The sequence below is a fragment of the Mytilus galloprovincialis genome, chromosome 5 (genome assembly GCF_965363235.1).
Source record: "Mytilus galloprovincialis chromosome 5, xbMytGall1.hap1.1, whole genome shotgun sequence".
NCBI classification, from domain to species: domain Eukaryota; kingdom Metazoa; phylum Mollusca; class Bivalvia; order Mytilida; family Mytilidae; genus Mytilus; species Mytilus galloprovincialis.
The window spans coordinates 33260087-33280517 of NC_134842.1; the positions used below are offsets into that span (position 1 = coordinate 33260087).

The following is a 20431-nucleotide window of genomic DNA, read 5'->3' on the forward strand; positions in this document are numbered from 1 at the left end:
TGATAAAAACTGAATGTGAATTTCCGCAAATCGAATATACTACGAAATCAAACAGGATGTGGAGATAGTAAACCTTTCACATTTATCCATACATGTATGTTAATCGAATTGACATAACCGACATGCGTTTACGAGGGTCTGGATGGGGGGTCTGTTATTCTGTAAACATTTAATTTTTACCCCTTTTTTCTCTAATCTTCAAAACATTAACCCCTTTTTTCTCTAATCTTCATAAAATTAGACCACGCATTTCTCTAATCTTTATTTTTTTGGCCCGTTATTCTCTAATCTTCATTTTTTTAAGGGCTTATTCTTTAATCATTTAACCCCATCCAAACCCTCGTTTACTATATCAATGTAAAGTACACAATTATTCATTTCCTGAAGTTTGAATTTTGAGGAATTACACTTGGGAAGAAGTTCATCTGCTTGGATTTCTAGATGTTTTTAAGTACCACACATCATTAAGGTGAGGTATACGTAATTCGGTGGTTTATATAAGTTTTTTTTTACATATACGACTCGTTGTTAAAGATATGTATGTGGCATTTGAAATACTAAGGGTTTTCTACCTGGGTTTTCTACCTGGATTTTCTACCTCTTAAATAGATTAACTTACCTGTATTTGGCAAAACTTTTAGGAATGTTTGGTCCTCAGTGCTCTTCAACTTCATACTTTCTTTGACGTTTTTTTTACTTTTTTTTTATTCGAGCGTCTTTGGTAGACGAAACGCGCGTCAGGCGCAAATTAAAAAATTATATCCAAGTATCTATGATGTGTTTATTTATACTCACAGAGATATAATAAATTACAATTTCGTGAGATTGTAAGTAAAAAAGAGCATTATAACATATCAAACATTCTTTTTCACGTAAAATTACTCTCTCGAAAGCCTGTTACAAAAATCTGTTTAAAAGTGCCGATCCATGAAAGTCTAAATTGTAATTAAAAGTTGTATTAATAGTGTCTTTTTCACTTAAAATTACTATCTCTTGAAAGCGTGTTACAAAACATCTTTTTACAATTGATTTGATATTGATATCGTCGTTTCCGTTTTGATAGTACATACTTTAAAGTGGGTATACCGAACTTATTAATAAATCTCTTATATTTTAATGAATAAAAAGCAATAACAAAGCTGATGGTCTCTTAATTTTTTTCACAAACTTTAAAATATAATGTGCACAGCAAAACATACTATTTTAGACAAAGTGCTAAGAAAAGAATTAAGAGAATTGAAATCAAAAGCTAAACAAATGTTTATGTGGACTACATCTAAAACACTTAAGAGTGTCCTAAGTTGATCCTAAGTCCATCCTAAAATTGGTCTTAGATGTGTCTTTGGACGAATCTTAGGATACTTTCGAGAACACCACCCCAGGAGTATGGTGTAAATTTAAAACTTTCCATTAAAACCCTGATAAGCATAGCCATTGGAACAGTTTTAGCTTTATAAAAAGATATAATAAATCTGTATCAGTATCTGAATAAGAAAGTGTTCATCATGCAGTTGCGAAAATATTACACCTCAGGCACTGATTATTTTTAAATAACAAAATATACATTTTGATCGAGGACAATATCGTTCCGCATGATTCTTCTATATACTCTTATCTATATTTAAAGAAAAAAATATTGTTATAAAATTTTATTCTTATTTATAATTTTCTCCTCCGGGCGCTTTTTCTTTTCCCCGGGCGCTTTTTCTTTTCCCGGGCGCTCTCGGGCGCTCCCGGGCGCTTTTTAGTAGGACCGATAGATATATATTGCAAGAATGACCAAAATTTCCCATTAAGTAAAAAAAAATTAAAATTCAAACACTGATACAAACGATAAGAAGCTGGTAAAAATGAAAAAAATTTCTAAAGCCATTTCTATTAAAATTCTAGTCCCAAATATTACTTAACATTTACTAGCTTTAAATCAATGATAAAAAAAAAACTATTCAATATTCAAATCCGATAATTTCCATTATTTTTCTATATTGATAATGTGAAAACAATACGAAAATATAAGGTCCAAAAATCTTTGATTCTACATATACATATGTTACACAGAAAATACCATAAATTGCAATCTTGTATCATGCAACTTTAAATTTGGTATTTTCATATTAGACAGAATAAGGACGACTGTAGTTATCATTATTCAAATCTCAAAAATCTATTAAGAAAAGATAAATCAAGTTAACAAAAATAAAGAGGGAATCACATGACTACCTAAAGAAACGACAGGGTAAGCGTCTTTAGCTGTACATGCATCATCCGCCATGCAAATTCATGTTCGGTTGTAAAAATTGTGAATAGAACACAATCGTAAGACGCCAATATTAGTATCCAAAGATCTAACTCAACGTAAACATGTAGTTTGTGACACATAGTAACCAATCCGTTATTATACTGACCGTAAAAAAAGAGGCGGTGATACTAGTACCAAGGAGATTGAAAGTTGAAGAAAAACATGAAAACACCTTTACAAAACACGCAGACATGAAAAGTAGTACTTTTAGTCTCAGATTTGCTTTGATAAACTAAATATAAATAAACTCATTATAGATACCAGGATTAATACCTGGAACACCAGACACACTTTTCATTGACGCTCGAATAAAAAAACCAGCTTTGATGACTAAGATTTTTCCATAAACAACTAAGGTAAAAATATAAGCACTCACTCATTGAAATGTTTGTCATTGAGTCACAGAACGCCATTAACATATCTGTAATGAGATATTAAAAACTTTGAAATATACGTTTTCTGTTTGTCTTTAAGAGGATTCTATGAGTACTAGTACCCAATTCACTAGTGGCACATGGTATTTCGAATGTAAATATGAGGCCGATGAACACATCGTTGTCAATGTAATGGAATTTTATGCGATTGTCATACCAGTGAGAGGTTAAGCTAGCTATTAATTCACAATTTGCTACACAAGAAAATGTCTGTACCAAGTAAGGAGTATGACAGTTGTTATCCATTCGTTTGGTGTGTTTGAAATTTCAGTTTTACCATTTGATTGGGGACTTTTCGTTTTGTAATTTTCCTCGAAGTTCGATAGTTTTGTGATTTAAGTTTTTTTTCTATTCACAGTCATACTATGAACAATCCCGAGAGAAAGAATTATTTGAGATTATTGACATTTTGTTTTGGGCAAACCCAGGATGTTATTAGACAGCACTTTGAACGAGTAGTTTTGGATAAGATTACCTTTTCGAAATTTTTAGAGAACTACAGACATGAACTCTTCCATAGATATATCATTGATACACCTTGTTGTGGGTGTACAACTTTTAGCAAACAATTACGATTATATAAACTGAGACAACGACAGTTTGAAGTACTGTATTACGTCAAAGGGAAACCAACTAAAGACCATTTTAAAATTGAAAATGGTGCTGTGTTGCAACATTGTATTTGCAGATATTTGCCAAAAGACGATATAGATGTGTCGGTGCTAGATATAACTCTTACATTTGCTATTGTTAGAGCTTGTTGTGATTTGGATGAATCCCAAGTTAAATGGCTGAACAGTGTGCGTGAAGTTCGAAACAAACTTGCTCACACATCAGAAGTTTCTGAAGATCAGTTTCAAATCCAATGGGATATCCTTGAAACAGCTGTTATTGGCTTGGCCGGTAATGTTGGAGAGTTCTTCAAAAAAGAACAAAAGAAACAAATTCGGTCGATTCAGGAAGAATTTTCAACGGATTATCTCAAAGATATTCTTCGGGAGACAGACACTTATAGGATGACTCGCAGTGTAAGAATTATCTTAGATTTGCTTTGAACATTTGAGTTATAATTCTACCCACTTACTTGCAATGAAGCATAAGTATTAAATTTAGGCTGCTCATATCTGAGGGACGTCAGACCTGAAAATATGAGACGACTTCATCTGATTTGAATAGAAGTAAAAAAAGATTGTTTTATCTTTCCTCATTTTCTAAAAAGAGCAACAGACTAGTTTTGATCATTTTCCAGATGCAGTATAACTTTCAGAAGATGTTTTGTAATTTTCATTAATAATGAAATTTTAATTACGTCTAGTTTTCTGTCATCAAATTTATACTTTTGTATTGCATTAAAAAAATCGCTGTACTGTCTTGTCTATTTCTTGTTTAATTTTCAAAATCTGAACATCTTCCGAACGTTTTCCTGACAAATGATTTATGTAAATACATGAATTGTTACATACAAAAAGTGTTATGAAGCAAGTAGTGTGACAGTATGATAAATGAATATCTGTATAGTCACGCTTCAAAAATAATAGTCGAAAAAAATTCAAGTTATACACAGTAAGATTACAATGAAACTGACATCATCTTGAAATCGTATGTTTCCTTTCGCGAGTTTTTATATAATATTCTTCGAATCACTGTTAACTAAAAATACAATATTCTATTCTGTCAGGAGTTAAAAACTCCTTGAAATGCTCTATTTTGAGTTAGAGAAAGTGTAACTCCGACGTGAGAGAAGCGGACACAATGGTACGTGGCTGGATCTACGAAGCTTATTATTGTTTAAGATAATATTGATCATTTTTATTTATCCTTTATCAAGAGTTGCAAAGGATATAATATAAAAGCGATATCGATTTACTGTAAAATAGAAAAATTAATCTTGACGGTACGCTTGGAACGTTGATCATTAAAAGCCATAACAGATAAACGTTTGATAGCCAAAAGGGACTGAAACAGCGAGAACTTTTACAGGAAACTTTCCTGATGGAACAGGTATAGTACAGGTAAAAAAAATAGAAACAAAAACATGTGTTATTGAGATCCTGCTAATATCGAAGCACTGACTAACGATACGTAGTATACAATGATCTACAATGTGTTACCTCAACTCGTATTTTATTTTTGTAGCTAAAACAGACACTTCTGGAACTAATAGATGGTAAGCATATGTTGTAACGAGTTTATTTAAGTCATATTTGTTTAAGTAAAAATATTGCTTTATGAAGTAGTTAATTTCACGACACCTATTTTTCTATTGAACATAAAATAAAGCTGAGCAGCATAGGAAGGACACTTAGTTTTTGAACGACTGAGACACTGAAATATGTCCAAGACTTCTTCACCGAAATATGTGGACACAAATATTGCTGCATTTGACTCTAATTACAATTAAAAACACTGGAAACCAAATGTAGTATTGAATCCCCAAAATCAATTTTTTGTTGTTATATCCTTAAAAAAAGGGCGAATGATATCAGAGGGATAGACAAACTCATAGATAGATCATAGAAAATAAACTGACAACACCATGGCTAAATAAGAAAAAGACAAACAAATAAATAACAGTACACAAGACACAACAGAGAAAACTAAAGACTAAGCAACACGAACACCACCAAAAACTTGGGGTGATATCAGGTGCTCCGGAAGGGTAATCAGATCCTACTCCACATGTGGCACCTGTCGTGTTGCTCATGTTATCACAAACCCGGTACATATAGACAAAGAAAACATAAAATCGATTATTATACGATTGCCTTTCGGTATAACTACAACATTAATTATGATTTGCAGCGGAAAATGAGGTTTTACCAGCAATTCATGTAGCAGGCAAAGTCAGTGCACTCAACACAGCAAGTGAATCTGTGGGTATCATTCGTGGTCAGTTTACGAACAGTAGTTGTTGGCGTGTTGGACAGAATTTTATCATGACAGTTTGGCACGGTATAGAGCAGCAGATAAGTAAATGTCTTTGTATCACTTTTGAGACAACTGCATTCTGTAAAACAAGTTCAGTTTTAATGAATTACATACACAATTGTATGAGAATAAGAGATTGGTTAATTGCTCACATCTTCGTTTTTCAAATATTTTGGCCTCGAGCATCACTGAAGAGACATTTATTGACGAAATGCGCATCTGAAGCTGAAAAGTTGGTGCCGTTAATGTAATTCGTCATCGAGTATCTTGTGGATATTTGACTTATTGGCAATGATACTACATCTCATTGTTTTATAAATAATTAATATTGAACAGTAAACATTCTGTAATATACCTGATATATAAATTTTTCTTTCTCTGAAATTTGTTCTTCCGTTTTATTGACCTTAATAGAAAACCTATAGTTATCCCTATTTGAATTTGAAAATAGACAGGCAAATAAATGGATATTTTTGTTTTTGAACACTTTTCTACTTCATAAAGGCAACAGTGGTATACCGGTGTACAAAACTCACAAATCGATTGAGAAAAAACAAATCCGGGTTACAAACCAAAACCGAGAGAAACACATCAACTGTAAGAGGAAAACAAAGGAACAACAAGAACAACTGACATATTCCTGACTAGGTACAGGACATTTTAAGAAAAAAAAAGTCGGTTTAACCTGTTTAAATGACATTCCTCATGTCATATTCTACACTCATTTCGTACAGAGATAATTATAGTAAACACAACAGTTGATTTCAATCTGGTCTCCCGTAGTAAACGCGTAGACATCAACTAATATCGGCTTAGTGCAGGATGAATTATCTTATCGGTTATATTTTGTCACTTATGAGTTTTTGACTTGTAGGAGGTCGTGATAACAAAATGAATGAGCATAAGTTGAAGGATATGACCGTAGAATTCTGTAACAAGAAACAGTACAAAATTATATCATCTATAGTTTATCAGAACAAGGAATTGGATACCGTTGTTTTACAGTTAGATGCTGCAAGCAAAAATCTTCCTCCACCTCTTACAAAGTTTGCCATTGTTGATCCAGAGAAGGACGATGGCGCACTTGTTCATTTGATAGCATATAGTGAAAAGAAACAAATTCATTTTGATGTTGAACTGTGGAATCCAAGCCTTACTCGTATACAAAGCTTAAAAGAATTTTGTGCTTCTTAATATAGAATAAGTGAAAATTATGACAACGATTACGATGAACTACTTCATAAGAACAGGCTTGTTGTCAAGTGCCAATTTGAACATGGAGCATCGGGATGTCCTGGGCTCATGCTTACTCATAACAATAATGAACCGCATGTTGTGTTGATGTTTGCCAGAGGATTTCCAAACTTCTATTACAGACGGAGCTTTGCAAGGGAAAGACGAAAATTCCCTAAAAGCAAACTTTTTCAACAAGGAATAAGTCTTTGTTCCATTTACAACGATATGAAGAAGAAGAATCCACAACTTTGTGAACAAATATTTGAATATGAGACGGTGAGTTTATTAATAAATAAAAGATTGTAAATGGTTATTGAGTACCAAGAGCACCATGAACAATTAAATATCTATTGTGGTATCATTCAAACAATAGCAGTAAAGTTATTAAAACGTATCTATTGAATAGGTTGAATTTGATAGGAGTTACTCAAAGTTAAGAGGACGTCAATAAATTGGCACAATTTGAACGCCAATGGTAAATACGTTCATGGAGGTAAATCTAGAAAAAGCTCTTCGTACGCATGAAATTTATATCATGTTTTTTTTTTAATCTTTTATAAGGATTGAGAATTGAACGTGAACAATCTTTTAAATAAGGAATTTCTTTCAAAGGGGACCCTTGGAGGAACTATTGGAGTTTCTCAAATTTGTTTTCTCAAGTTACAACCAGGAAGAAAAAATATAGATTCAAGTCCCCTTTCCAAAAACATGAAAATTTCAACCCCGTCACTTTAAAAGAGGGGGCGAAGGATACCAGAAGAACATTCAAACTCATAGATCGAAAATAAACTGACGCCATGGTTAAAAATGAAACAAACAAATAATAGTACACAAGACCTAAGATAGAAAACTAAAGACTGAGCAACACGAACCCCACACAAAACTAGGGGTACTTCTGTTTTTTATTTCAAAAACTACATGTATACAATTTCTATTTATATTAATAGTGCTTTCCAAAATAGTGGAGCTAGAGATTCACGTAAAGAAAGTTGTTTGTAACTTCAGTGACGATATTGTTAAACTGTTTATAAATACTGTATTGAAATTCTTAGATCTAAACGACACTAATTGAAACAAAATGAAAAGAACAGAAACGCACAAAAATATGCAAAAGAAGATAGAATAGGCTTAGCATTTAAGCAGATTATAAAACTATAACAATTTTTCAAATATAAATGCCTAATAGCTTACAAACCATATGTCCTGCGTCTTCTTTATTTTCTATAGTACTGTAACGCTGTACCTACAACTCAAATCAAAGAAGAAAATAGCCATGAGGGTATGTAAAATATAACAATAAAAAGGTTTGGTATGACTGCCGATGAGACGACTATACACCAGACATTGAATAGCGCGAATGACAACAATAATAGGTCACTGTACAGCCTTCAACAACGAGCAAAACATATTCAACAATTATATGCCTTCATATTAATTATCGATTGGAACATCTTATACCATACCTCATAGCAAACTGGTCTTGACATGATAAAATATTAATCATAGAACAAACCAAAGACTTAATTTATGTTAAAAAAAAACCCGAAAAACAATTATGATACACAGCAGCAAACGACAACCACTTAATTACTGGCATCTGAGTTGGAACAGGTACCTAGAGAATGTGGCAGGGTTCAATTGTTTGCGGGCATCAAACCCTGTACAACAAACACATTGTATGTACGTTTACACAGTTTTGTTTGTTGGGTCCTCATTATGGTCACATTTACTTACTATGGCCCTTTGGGTTGCTTATCACATTTTGTAAACATAACGGCAGTCTAAAGAACTGTCAAACAAGTGAGAGGATTAGCAAGCTATAAACCCAGGTTTAATCAACCATTTCCACTTGTTCCGTTGATTGGTAGCGTTTGATTGTGTTAGATTCTTAGGACTTCCCCTTTATGTATTTGACTTGGAGTTCAGTATTTTTGTTATATGTTTTCCCCTAACCCAGGACAGTGATGTAACAGCAGAACATGTTATATATTTTACACTGTATTATCAATTTACATATATAAATTGTTACATTTTAAACATGTGTTGTTCCAATCTGTAATCCAAATTTAATGTATATGGTTGCACGAAAACAAAAAACCTTTCTATTATATTTTCAATGTTGAAACGGTTATCTCCTAGTAGAGTTCTCACCACATGACTGAATGTCATAGGTTCGATCTTTGCTACGGACAAAGATGGGACAAAGATTCTAAAATAGGAATTTACTGTTTCTCCGCTGTAAACGATGGATTTAGGTGTGCGTGCAAAGACTATGCGACTTGTAATCTTGTAAAATGTGTCATGGTAGTGAGTAGGCTTCCTAGGGACTTCCATTTAACACGATGAAAATAACGGAATCACCCTATATAGAGTCCATCTATTATAAAGTAGAATGTATTAATATGTTGCAAACTAATTATATACCAGTATCTTTGAGATGAACTACAGAAATAGCAACGTTTTTTTTATTTCCCGTGCGTGTGTCAATAAACTCATCATAGATACCAGGACTAAATTTTGTATATACGCCAGACGCGCGTTTCGTCTACAAAAGACTCATCAGTGACGCTCGCATCCAAAAAAGTTATATAAAAAAGCCAAATAAAGTACAAAGTTGAAGAGCATTGAGATCCAAAATTTTTAAATGTGTTGCCAAATACAGCTAAGGTAATCTACGCCTGAGGTAGAAAAGCCTTATTATTTCAAAAAATTCTAAATTTTGTAAACAGTTAAATGCGTGTGCAGGATTTTGTATCATTCAGGCCATATTATTTTTTTCTATAGTTTTTTCAAATGTTCTTACAAGGATACTTAACGGAGCGTTATCATTAAATCAGTCCGTGTACGTTAATATGATAATGATAGATTAACTAATGTTATAGATAATCATATATATATAATTCTTCTTTTTTCAGAAATGAAAATACATGCAACTGAACCAGATGTTGATGATATTTCAAGTGGGTTTATTCCAGTTAATATTGAAACCATCCAGAAAATTTTATGTAAATTACACAAGGAACATATGAGCTTTTTCTGTTGTTCTCACGAGTCAATCATTTGTGTAGAATGTGTTTGTAGTAACCATATCAAATGCCCGGATATACTAACAGTGACTAGAGCTGCTAAATACGGGTTGTCTTCCTTGATAGTTAGTACGGAGCAAAAGCTGGATGGATTAAATAAAAATGTCGATTTCCTAATGCAAAAACAAATAACCATTCTCAAAAAAATAGACAAGCAGTGGTGTTGTACGATGCGTGGAATTGTAGAAAATCGAACCTCTCATTTTGATATTGAAACCGAGACCGAAAAGGATTTAAAAGGGAAACGGTCGCATTGTTTCAATCACGTGAAAAATATCACCCGGGAATTAAATGAAATAAAGCAAAAGATAGACTTTACCTCACAAGACCTTCAGAATAAAAAGAGCATAGAAAAACATGATCAGGCATTTTGCCATTTGCACGACATCAAACTTGAGTTAGAAAGCATTGAAAACCGTTTAAATCATATTCAATGCCAAGTATTTCAATTCAATTGGATTTCAGAATTTAAAAAAAATAGAGAATATGTGTGATTTTGCCTTTTGAAAGAAAATAATCATGATCAAATGATAATTACAGTCAAGAATCAGACAGTGTTCTTTAAATGTCATTTCATCTTTTATGAAGAATAACCGTAAAATGTTAAATAATGCAAAAATAAAACAAATCGGCAAATATCTATTGGCTCTTCCATTGTCACACACATATATTATCAACCATGAACAAATATGATTCCATCTACTGGAAGGGTATACTAGTTGAGGGTTGATATGGTGTGAGAAACCTCTTCACTAGTCTACACATCTCTTCATTAAAAAGCAATGTTCAGAGTCACCATATGAACTTTATATGAGCCTAACAAAGTGTTGTGTCACGTAGTATTTGATTTGCACTTACACTTACACGCGATTGATCCATTGCACTGTAAACACATGTAAATGAAATCCTCTGGCTCGATATCCAAGAATTTTTTTTTTTAGCAAATCAAAAGTAACAAGTGTTTACTAGTAGCTGGAAATGATGAACTAACAACGCCATGGCTAAAAATGAAACAGAACAAAAGATAAAAAAAAAAATAATACACAAAAAACACAACATAGAAAACTAAAGACCAATATGAATCCAACCCAAAACGGGAGTGATCTGAGGTGATCCGGTAGAGTTGCTGTTGTATTGCTCATGTAAGAACTTACATATGTACATATGCACTACCAGGCAATTCTCAGGTATTCGATTTATAAGGCGAAAATGTGGTGAATCCCAGAGAAACATCAATTGTAACTGCAGATCAGCCACTTTTGGAAATGCCTAAGCAAATTCACTGGGAATGATCTGATTTTTACGGATAAGATAAGTTTATCGTCATGTCTGGTGGATTGCACATTGAAATGACTTGTTATAAAACTCTGGTGATATTTTACGTGATACGGGATTGAAATGTTGTCTTACTGAAGCCAATATTGGAACACCAAGAACGGCAGATTCTTTTTATCATGTATTTTGCTTGAACTGTTAATTTCAGATTATGAAAGCTAAACTCAGAATGTATAATTATGTCATGACTCTGTGACGTTCAATGATTTAAAAGACTTGTGTATAGAGTCATCTCGACCACAGTTTCATTCCTGGCGTTCAATTATAAATTAAGAACTTCTTCTGATTTTGGTATTATGCTCATTTCATGAGTGAGATTTCGTACTTTACTAACAGTCCATATAAAGCGTGATAGTGTATTGTTTTAGGTCTTGATCGTGTAAATTATACTCGATCGTTACCGACCCGTCTCCAAGATATGACTTCCTTTCCCGAACATCACCCACAGGTGGCAATGGTATTTGAAAATGATAATTTCACTGTACGTAAGACCAGCAAATTCCTTTCTTGTAACACAATTGATCAGGCACAAAAACAGAATAATGCAATTGTGAACGGCGATGTTGGTGCCATAGGATTAACCGAAGATCCAATTTAGACAAATGGATGGTAGCTGGACCAGGAGTCAGTATACTAGAAGATGAATTTGGAAGATCTTGTGGTTTGGGTCATTCGATAACAGATGAACGACCTAATGAAGACTCTACGAAAACCCAAAATGATGTCTTTAAATAGCTTTAAAGACTTTGTAAAGTGATGAACGAGTTTAGAAATTCATTTCTAGAAGAGTCGTCAGATTTGTAAAAAAAATACTCCATTAAGGAAATTGTTGAACAGGTAAGATATGTAAATAAACTCCAAGATATTGGTCAAAACAATACGAAGATCTTTTGAAGCAAATGCAAAACGAAGGAGAACCCGCTTTTTATAACCAAATAAAAAATAACAACTTCTTATTTTGGCCGCAAAATGAAACTGGAAACGTCTTTGTCAAAAACAAAGCTAGAGAACCTTAAAAGCGATTGCGATATCTTCTCTAGACTTTTCATTTCTTGTCACAGTTGACAGTTTTACTTGGAATATTTCTTTATCCATAAAAACCAAACTTCTCCCCCGTCTTTTTCATGTTTATCTCAGGATGTTTCTTGAAATAGTTGTATTAAATCGCTGCAAATGGGTTTACTTGAAACATTCTGCGATTTTCTGATCCAAATTCGGACGCATTTGTCGTTGGTGGGGCAGCAATGGTTAACTCCAGGTCACAAAGTTGGGCAAAAATATTTGATGATTATGCAAATGATGTCATACTGCCTTACATAAAATCTTGCATCGATAAGTATTCAAGAGTAGACATTGTATTTGATGTTAACTAAATGAATAATTTAAAGGCTGTGACAAGACAAAGGCAAGATTTTTGTGCCAAATGGAAAGGTGTTGGTTCTGGTAGAACACCAAGGGTTTGGAGTAGTTTTTTCTGTGAAGATGACAACGAAACAAAATTGTTCAAGTTTCTTGCTGACAAAATTGCTTCTTAAGAGACTAATACAAATGTATATGTTACTCATGGTGAAAATATTCTTTGCAATTTCAATAAGGATACTTCCTATCTACCCCTTGTAATCATGAAGAAGCAGATACACGAATGTTTGTCCATGTTCGGCATGATTATGAAAAGTGTTGTAAAATGTAATTTTAGGTAGTACTGAAACAGATGTAATAGTATCATGAATTACAGCAATCGCAAAACTAGGTAGAAGACATTGTGGATCGGTTATGGAAGGAATAAAGACCTTTGATGGCTTCCTGTATGTGACATATCAAATGCGTTTGGTCCTTGTGTAGCTGCTCTTCCTTTCGTCCATGCATTCAGTGGATGTGACACTTTGTCGAATTGTCGTGGGAAAGGGAAGAGGTCAGCTTGGCTAACAATGGAAGGTTTTTCAGATGTACAGGACGTTTGTTTTTTTTTGGCTTAAGTATGAATCGAGGCACGATGTGAATTGTTTGCCAGGAAGCAGCAGTATTGTGATGCAATTCCGCCTACAAGAGGTTCTTTTCCAGAGCACATCAAAAGAGAAGTTAATTAAGGAGGATTTGTTTGGGCTCAGCCTGATTCATGTATTCGACAGGTACATGTACCAAGTCATGAACACTGGGGTTGGATGAAAGAAAGGAAAGTCAGGAACTTTCGGAATGCGGAGGCAAAAATCCAGCTGTGTTGGTAACTGTAAATGCTACCGTTCTTGCCTTCCTTGTACGGGTTGTTGTATAGGCAACTGTCAGATAATTATAAGATAAGCAACCTGTCTTTCTAACCAAACTAGACATTTAAACTTAACAAAGAGTGTTATCACTTATTAAGTTAATGGAAATTATAAAAATATTTTCTACGTATTTGCCTCTATTTTGGAACCGAAAATCACTATTTTCTTCATTTATGTGTTGTTTTGTCGTACTTAGTATCTGTTTTTAACGTTTTATCATAACTTACATTGGATTATACCTATAAGACATCTTTCAAGGATTAACATCCCTTGTGAAGTTGCTTGAAAATATAAAAATTGAAATTTTTGACTTTTTTGCCGGCATTAATTTTGAAACCGGAAGTCACTTTTAGCTTTATTAATGTATTGTCTAGTCGTAATTTAGGAACTGTCATTTACTTTTTATCAAATCTAACGTTGGATTTTACATATAACACACCTTTCAAAGGATTCACGAATTATTGCCAATTTATAATGACGCCATTTCTTAAATGTGTGGTGGCCATCTTGAAAAATTGATTTTTTTTTCTGACCAGCAGCGGATTTTTTATGAGTATTATTTAGTCAACCTTTATATCAAATTTCGAATTGGAAACCTCCAGACAGAAATTGTTTTCACTTTCGTTTTGTTTATCCGTTGAACTTCATTTTTATTGTTTCATCTTGATAGCCCTTAAAAAGCACAACTTACCATTTTAAGTAGTTTCTTCCCCATTGTATTTTGACACAAACTTCCTTTCTTGCGCATGAACTATTCTAAATCGACACTCACGGGTGACTTGATGATAGAAAAATGGTCTCTTTGGTCTTTTTGCTACCGACAGTCAAATCCTTTCTCCAGTGGATCGTTCGTTTGGCTATGTACGTACGATGTATAAGATCGCAGCCACGTCCGGTCAGCATTAGGACGTTAAATACGATGGCTCGTGTAGATAGTTCCACCGCTCTCTGTCAGTAAACTGCAGGGTATTTTTGGTTTATTTTGACTAACAACAGTGATATGCATGCAAACAGTACTTCTACTTCTACTATATAATGACCGCCTTCAACACGTTGATGTTTACTTGTACTGCGCATTGCTTTGTGAAGACATTTATATAGTGAAATATAACAAATTTGTGATAATAAACAAAAAGTTATTACATAGTGGTTGTGCAGATTTTATTTTTTAAATTTTTAATTTTTAATATTAAGATAAAACTATTTACACAGGATGAATTTACTGACTATAGGTGTAGGTTGAGACGGCTGCTTTGAACGACTCTATAGAGTCGCTCATCACAGCTTTTCCAGATTTTATTTGTGCATGGAAAAAATTATTGTTGCCTTATTTGTGTTCTGCAGGTATGAGAGTGTGTGCATGTTCCAGGACTGTCTTAGCGGTTGAATTAGTCTGTATGTTTTTGAGATTGCAATGAGATGATGTGTGATTTTATAAAACATGACCAGGCGTGCATCTGTTCTTCTGTGTGCGAAGTCTCTCCATTTTAGATGATCTATCATGTAACGCTTGAGGGTTATCTGTGTCGGTTATACATAGTGACATATCTAGCAGCCCTTTTCTGTACTTTTTTCTATTTTGTTAATATCCTCAGTAAAGTAAGGGTCCCAACCTGAACAGGCATATTCTCGTGATGGTCTGACTAAAGATTTATATGCCTGTTCTTTTACTGAGATGAAACTGATGTTAAAATTCCTTCGAAGAAAACCTATAGTGTACTGTTGGCTTTATTACAGATGGTGTTTATGTGACTGTGGCATTTTAAGTCTGATTGAATTGTCACACCTAGGTATTTTGCCTTATCAACATGTTCAAGAATGTGGCCATGTCGAGTATAATTATATGCGAACGGGTTTTATTTCGGCTGATGGACATGACATTACACTTGTCAGGATGGAAAGCCATTTTCCATGTATTTTCGCAAGTGCCTAGTGTGTTTAGGTATTTTTGAAGGGTTTCACAATCACTGTTTGATTTTATTACCAGATATGCAATGGTGTCATCTGCAAATAGGCGTATGGTGGAATATAACCCAACTGCATATATATAGTATGTCGTTAATGTAAAATAGGAACAGACTTGGGCCCAGAACAGATCCTTGAGGCACACCCGACTTAACAGAGAAATAGCCTGAAGTCTCACCCTCTAGGATAACTGCTTGGGTACCACATGATAAAAAGCCCTGTATCCATGCATTTGTTTTCCCCTGTATTCCATAGTAATTTAATTTGTGTGTTAACAAGTTATGGCCAACTTTATCAAAATCTTTAGAGAAGTCCATTATAAGTATTTGTTTTGAGTTTTCAATATTTTTAGTGTCACTAGTACTGTGACATCATCTATAAATTCCGAAAGTTGAGTTTCACAAGATATGTTTTTTTCGAAAGCCGTGTTGTAGGGGATACAGGATGTTATGTTTGTCTGCGTGTGTCATGATTGCACTAACTATAACATGTTCCATTATTTTACTACATATGCACGTCAAAGAAATAGGTCTATAATTCTCTGGATTATATTTGGAGCCTTTCTTGTAGATGTATGAAACATGTGCAGTACGCCAGTCAGTAGGGACTTCGCCAGTGTCTAATGATTTTTGATATATAAGGCATAGTATTGGTGATATTTCATGTGCTAACTCCCTAAAGAGACGTGGCTTAAGTTAATCTAGTCCACTTGCCTTGGATGGATTTAAATTTAAAAGTAGTTTTGAGATACCTTGGATGGTTATATTTATGTCTGGCATGGTAGGGTAAGCTGTTTTCTGTTGCATGTATTGATTATTTTCAAATTCAGTAGCAGTGATTTTGTTTGGTTCTGAGAAAACTGATTGAAACTGCCTGTTGAGTGCATCGGATTTCTGTAGATTATGGAAAACATTAGTGATGAATAAGTCATGTACATCTGAGTCCTCCATGAAGTCAAAGTTTTTTGTAAAGAAATAGGGCAGTGCTTGACAGATAAATATATAAAAAAAAAGAAGAAATGATATGATTGCCAATGAGACAACTCTCCGCACGAGACCAAATGACCCAGAATTAACAACTACAGGTCCCCGTACGGCCTTCAGCAATGAGCAAAGCCCAATCCGGATTGTCAGCTATAAAAGGCCCCGAAATTACAAATGTAAAACGATTCAAACGAGAAAACTAACGGCTTAATTTATGTACAAAAAATGAACGAAAAACAAATATCTAACACATCAACAAACGACAACCACTGAGGGCGGTAATTAAACGATTTTTTAAACTGTATTGAAAAAATATGTACATGTATTTAAAGAAGAAACACCAGTTATCGATCTGAAAAATCGTCTTCATCGTGGAAGTCAGGAATTTTCGAAGATCTTCACAAGATCGTGGCGAAGTCTTTATACATGTTATATAGAGAGGCGTAATATAACAACGTAATGGAGTCTGCATTTCGCTGGGATGGCATAAGCTGGCTCTTTACGGACTACTGCACTCTGTTTATGCTAGTAGCGTAATAACAAGCGGATTTGTTTGAAGCGTGGCAAAGCTACGACATGCCCGAAATATACGTATCGAGATCATATAGCGTTCAGTTACATGTAATAGTATACGGTAGTGACATCGTATGTAGGTCGTAGAAGGCCCATGATGGTGGCGATTTCAATGTTTCAGAAATTTTATCCTTTATGTCATAAATTGAAAAAGGAACCGAGAAATTTGTCAGAGACAACAACCCGACCAAACTAGGAGAAACTGAGAACCCAAAAGCACCAATGGTTCTTTAACACAGCGGAATATCCTGCACGCGGAGCCGGGCTTCAAACGGACGATGTGTCTTCAACACAGAGGAATATCCTGCACCCGGAGCCGGGATTCAAAAGGACAATGTTCACTTATGGCACAAAATGGCCTAGATATCAACTTTATCATAAAACACCAAAAAGGTCATAAATTGGTTCGTAAATGTGTCTATTTCAAAAGCCTGTATGCTAAATAAATCAGTTCTTTTCGTAATATTCTCCAAAGTAATCCAATATTGGACAATTTGTGTGCAATCATTAAGACCTTTATAAAAGCATTAGCCGCCACCTACAATCCAAAATGGTTTGTAACCTAAAGATTCCAATTCTGATATAGAATTTATCAATATAAAAAGAATGGATCGTGGATGGCGGCCAAGGTTAATTATGCCAAAAACAATTAAAATTATGGGGAAATAATACCAAAATTGATCTTAAAATACAAATAATGTTTATTCAACATAGCTTCGTAAATTTTAAAGGAAGGTGTCAAAAATATATATGTTCGTCTGAATAGTATTATCACTATAGTAGTTCTATGTGAAATTTGTAAATTTTTTAACACAATTTAAAAAACATAAAAAAAATTAGGGCCATTTTTTACCGTTCGTGAACCTTCTCCTGTGTATAATTTAAGCGAAAATGGATGTAACATTAAATTCCAAAACATATAAATGATCATAAATGACAAAAATTAAACTGATTAAAAAAATGCAAGACTTACACAGTTATAAATATCATGTATATATATATATATATATTCCTAGTTTTAATGAATTTATTTTTTGTCACATTAATGGATTAATTATCTATTGCTTCGTACTACCCAAGCAACGCTATTAAAGTATTTTAAAATAATCCAGAATCAGTGGCGGATCCAGAACTTCTCATCTTGAAGGGTAGTGCAAATAATTATGACGTCTGGCAAGGCTATTTTTTTTTTTCTGGGACGAAGGGGGGGCGCTGACTGACCGATTTGGCTCATAACAGATAACAAGGAATTAAAATGGACAAAAACAGATAACAGTAAATGAAATAGTAAAATAATTCGGTCTTTGACAAATCAGTATTTCTTATTACGGATATAATCCTTTGTAATGCATTCCATTTTCTTTGACTATATTTTTAGGATTAATTTATGTATCTAGAATGTGTTTAAATTACTACTCAATATATTATAATATTTTTTATACGCTCGTTTACGGAACGTATTATGATATACTGTTGTCCGTCTGTTGTCAACATGTCAACTCAAAAACTCTTTAACCAATTTGCATTAAACTTTGGGAAATTGTTGATATCTATTGACGTGAGCTCCCCCCTTTTTTATGAATATAAATTTTTGATTTTAAGTTTCTGGGTAATGGGTTTTCATTATTTTTACATAAATCAGGCCGTTAAGTTTTCTCGTTTGAATTGTTTTACATTGTCTTATTGGGGCCTTTTATAGCTGACTATGGGCGGTATGGGCTTTGCTCATTGTTGAAGGCCATACGGTGACCTATATTTGTTAATGTTTGTGTCATTTTGGTCTTTTGTGGATAGTTGTCTCATTGGCAATCACACCACATCTTCTTTTTTATATTTTATTCAATAAAATTGGTGTTTTTTTTTTTTCAGTTTTCTGATAATATCTCAAAAATGCTTTCACAAAGCAAGGAATTTCGGTGAACTGTTTATATCTGTTGACATGATGTCACTTTCAATTTTTATAAATTTTATATAAATTTTACGTTTCCGAGTTAACGGGTTTTATTAATTAAAAAGGGGGGATTTTCCAGTTTTCAGACATTAACACAAAAATGTTTTCAGCAGTTCTCATGAAACTTTGCTAAAATGTTTATATCTATTGATGGAAACTCTCTTGATTTTTATTAATTTTAGATTTTATTTTATTGAGTTAAGGGATTTTATTCATTAGAAAAAGGTGGTATTTTTTAGTTTTAAAAAATAACTCAAAAATGCTTTTTAGCAGTTCTCATGAAACATTGGTGTATTGTTTATATATATTGACAGAAGCTCCCTTTGTTGCTAATTAAAAAAATGACTTAAAAGAGTTTGAATATTCTGACTTTTTCTAAATGACTATTTAATGAGGTGTGTGATTTTTTCTTAATTATTAAGACTATGAGGCATAGTGGTATATAGGGTAGAAAAACCAATAGTACCAATTATATGCATGCAATTTATCAAGTACTTCGAACGAATTTTGACACTCCAAAAGCAATTTATTCCACTATTTTCAAAGGCCTTAAATTATTGAAACAATTTTTTTTATCAGGTACCAAGTCTATACTAGTAAGTATAGAATACATAGTTTTGTAGGGAATCAATGGCTTGAAACGAAATAAATCTTTGTTTGTAATGAGTTATGTGCAGCTTCGGACCCAAGTACATGGTTTGAACTTTCATTGTACAATGCATTTGGTTCTGCTTTGAAAAGAATCAAAAGAATATAAAAGGTTAAGTGGTTGTTAGGACCTAGTCCTTGTGATCCTTGTCAGATATTCCTGGCCATATGTTTTCCTTTTTGTCATATCAAGAATTGTTTTAATTCAATATGTTCGTACAGGAAACAAGAAACATTATCTCATACAAAAAAAATAAGATAGTTCTAAATACACGTTCATAAAAAAAATGTAATTTCTTACAAAGGATAATCATCCTTGAATTGTCCTGGACCGTAATCTGTCAGTGGCGGATCCAGGGGGGGGGGGTTCCGGGGGTGCGCACCCCCCCTTTATTTTTGCCGATCAATGCATTTGTATCGGGGCATATGTTTTGCACCCCCTGCACCCCTCCCCCCCTTTGCCCTGGGTTAGCACCCCCCCTTTCGAAAATTCCTGCATCCGCCCCTGATCTGTGATGGGTATATCGTTAATGGAATCCTTCTCTGAATACGGGATAAACATATCAGTAGTGTAGACCCCAATGTCCAATGATCTTCAATTTATACCGAATATTGACTGTCAAAAAAATGCTAACATTCCAATTTTCAATAACAGTTCAGTTAACAGCAAATACATTATCACAATAACAGATAACAAAAAAACTAAAAGCCCAATAACAGCTAACAAAG

The 20431-nt window shown here is 33.7% G+C and overlaps 1 protein-coding gene across 2 annotated transcripts; it reads left to right on the forward strand.

The window, feature by feature from the left end:
- Nucleotides 1–347: 347 nt before the first annotated feature.
- Nucleotides 348–10621, forward strand: LOC143075649 (uncharacterized). 2 transcript variants are annotated; one of them, XM_076251152.1, is made up of 7 exons: nt 348–469; nt 3092–3761; nt 4870–4900; nt 5536–5703; nt 6536–7173; nt 8125–8176; nt 9813–10621. In XM_076251152.1, exons 2-5 carry the CDS (start codon nt 3099–3101, stop codon nt 6853–6855), a joined length of 1182 nt encoding a protein of 393 aa, XP_076107267.1. In that variant the 5' UTR covers nt 348–469; nt 3092–3098; the 3' UTR covers nt 6856–7173; nt 8125–8176; nt 9813–10621. The 2 variants fall into 2 exon arrangements, with proteins under 2 accessions (XP_076107267.1, XP_076107268.1); XM_076251153.1 differs by having other exon boundaries at nt 5536–5685.
- Nucleotides 10622–20431: the final 9810 nt, after the last annotated feature.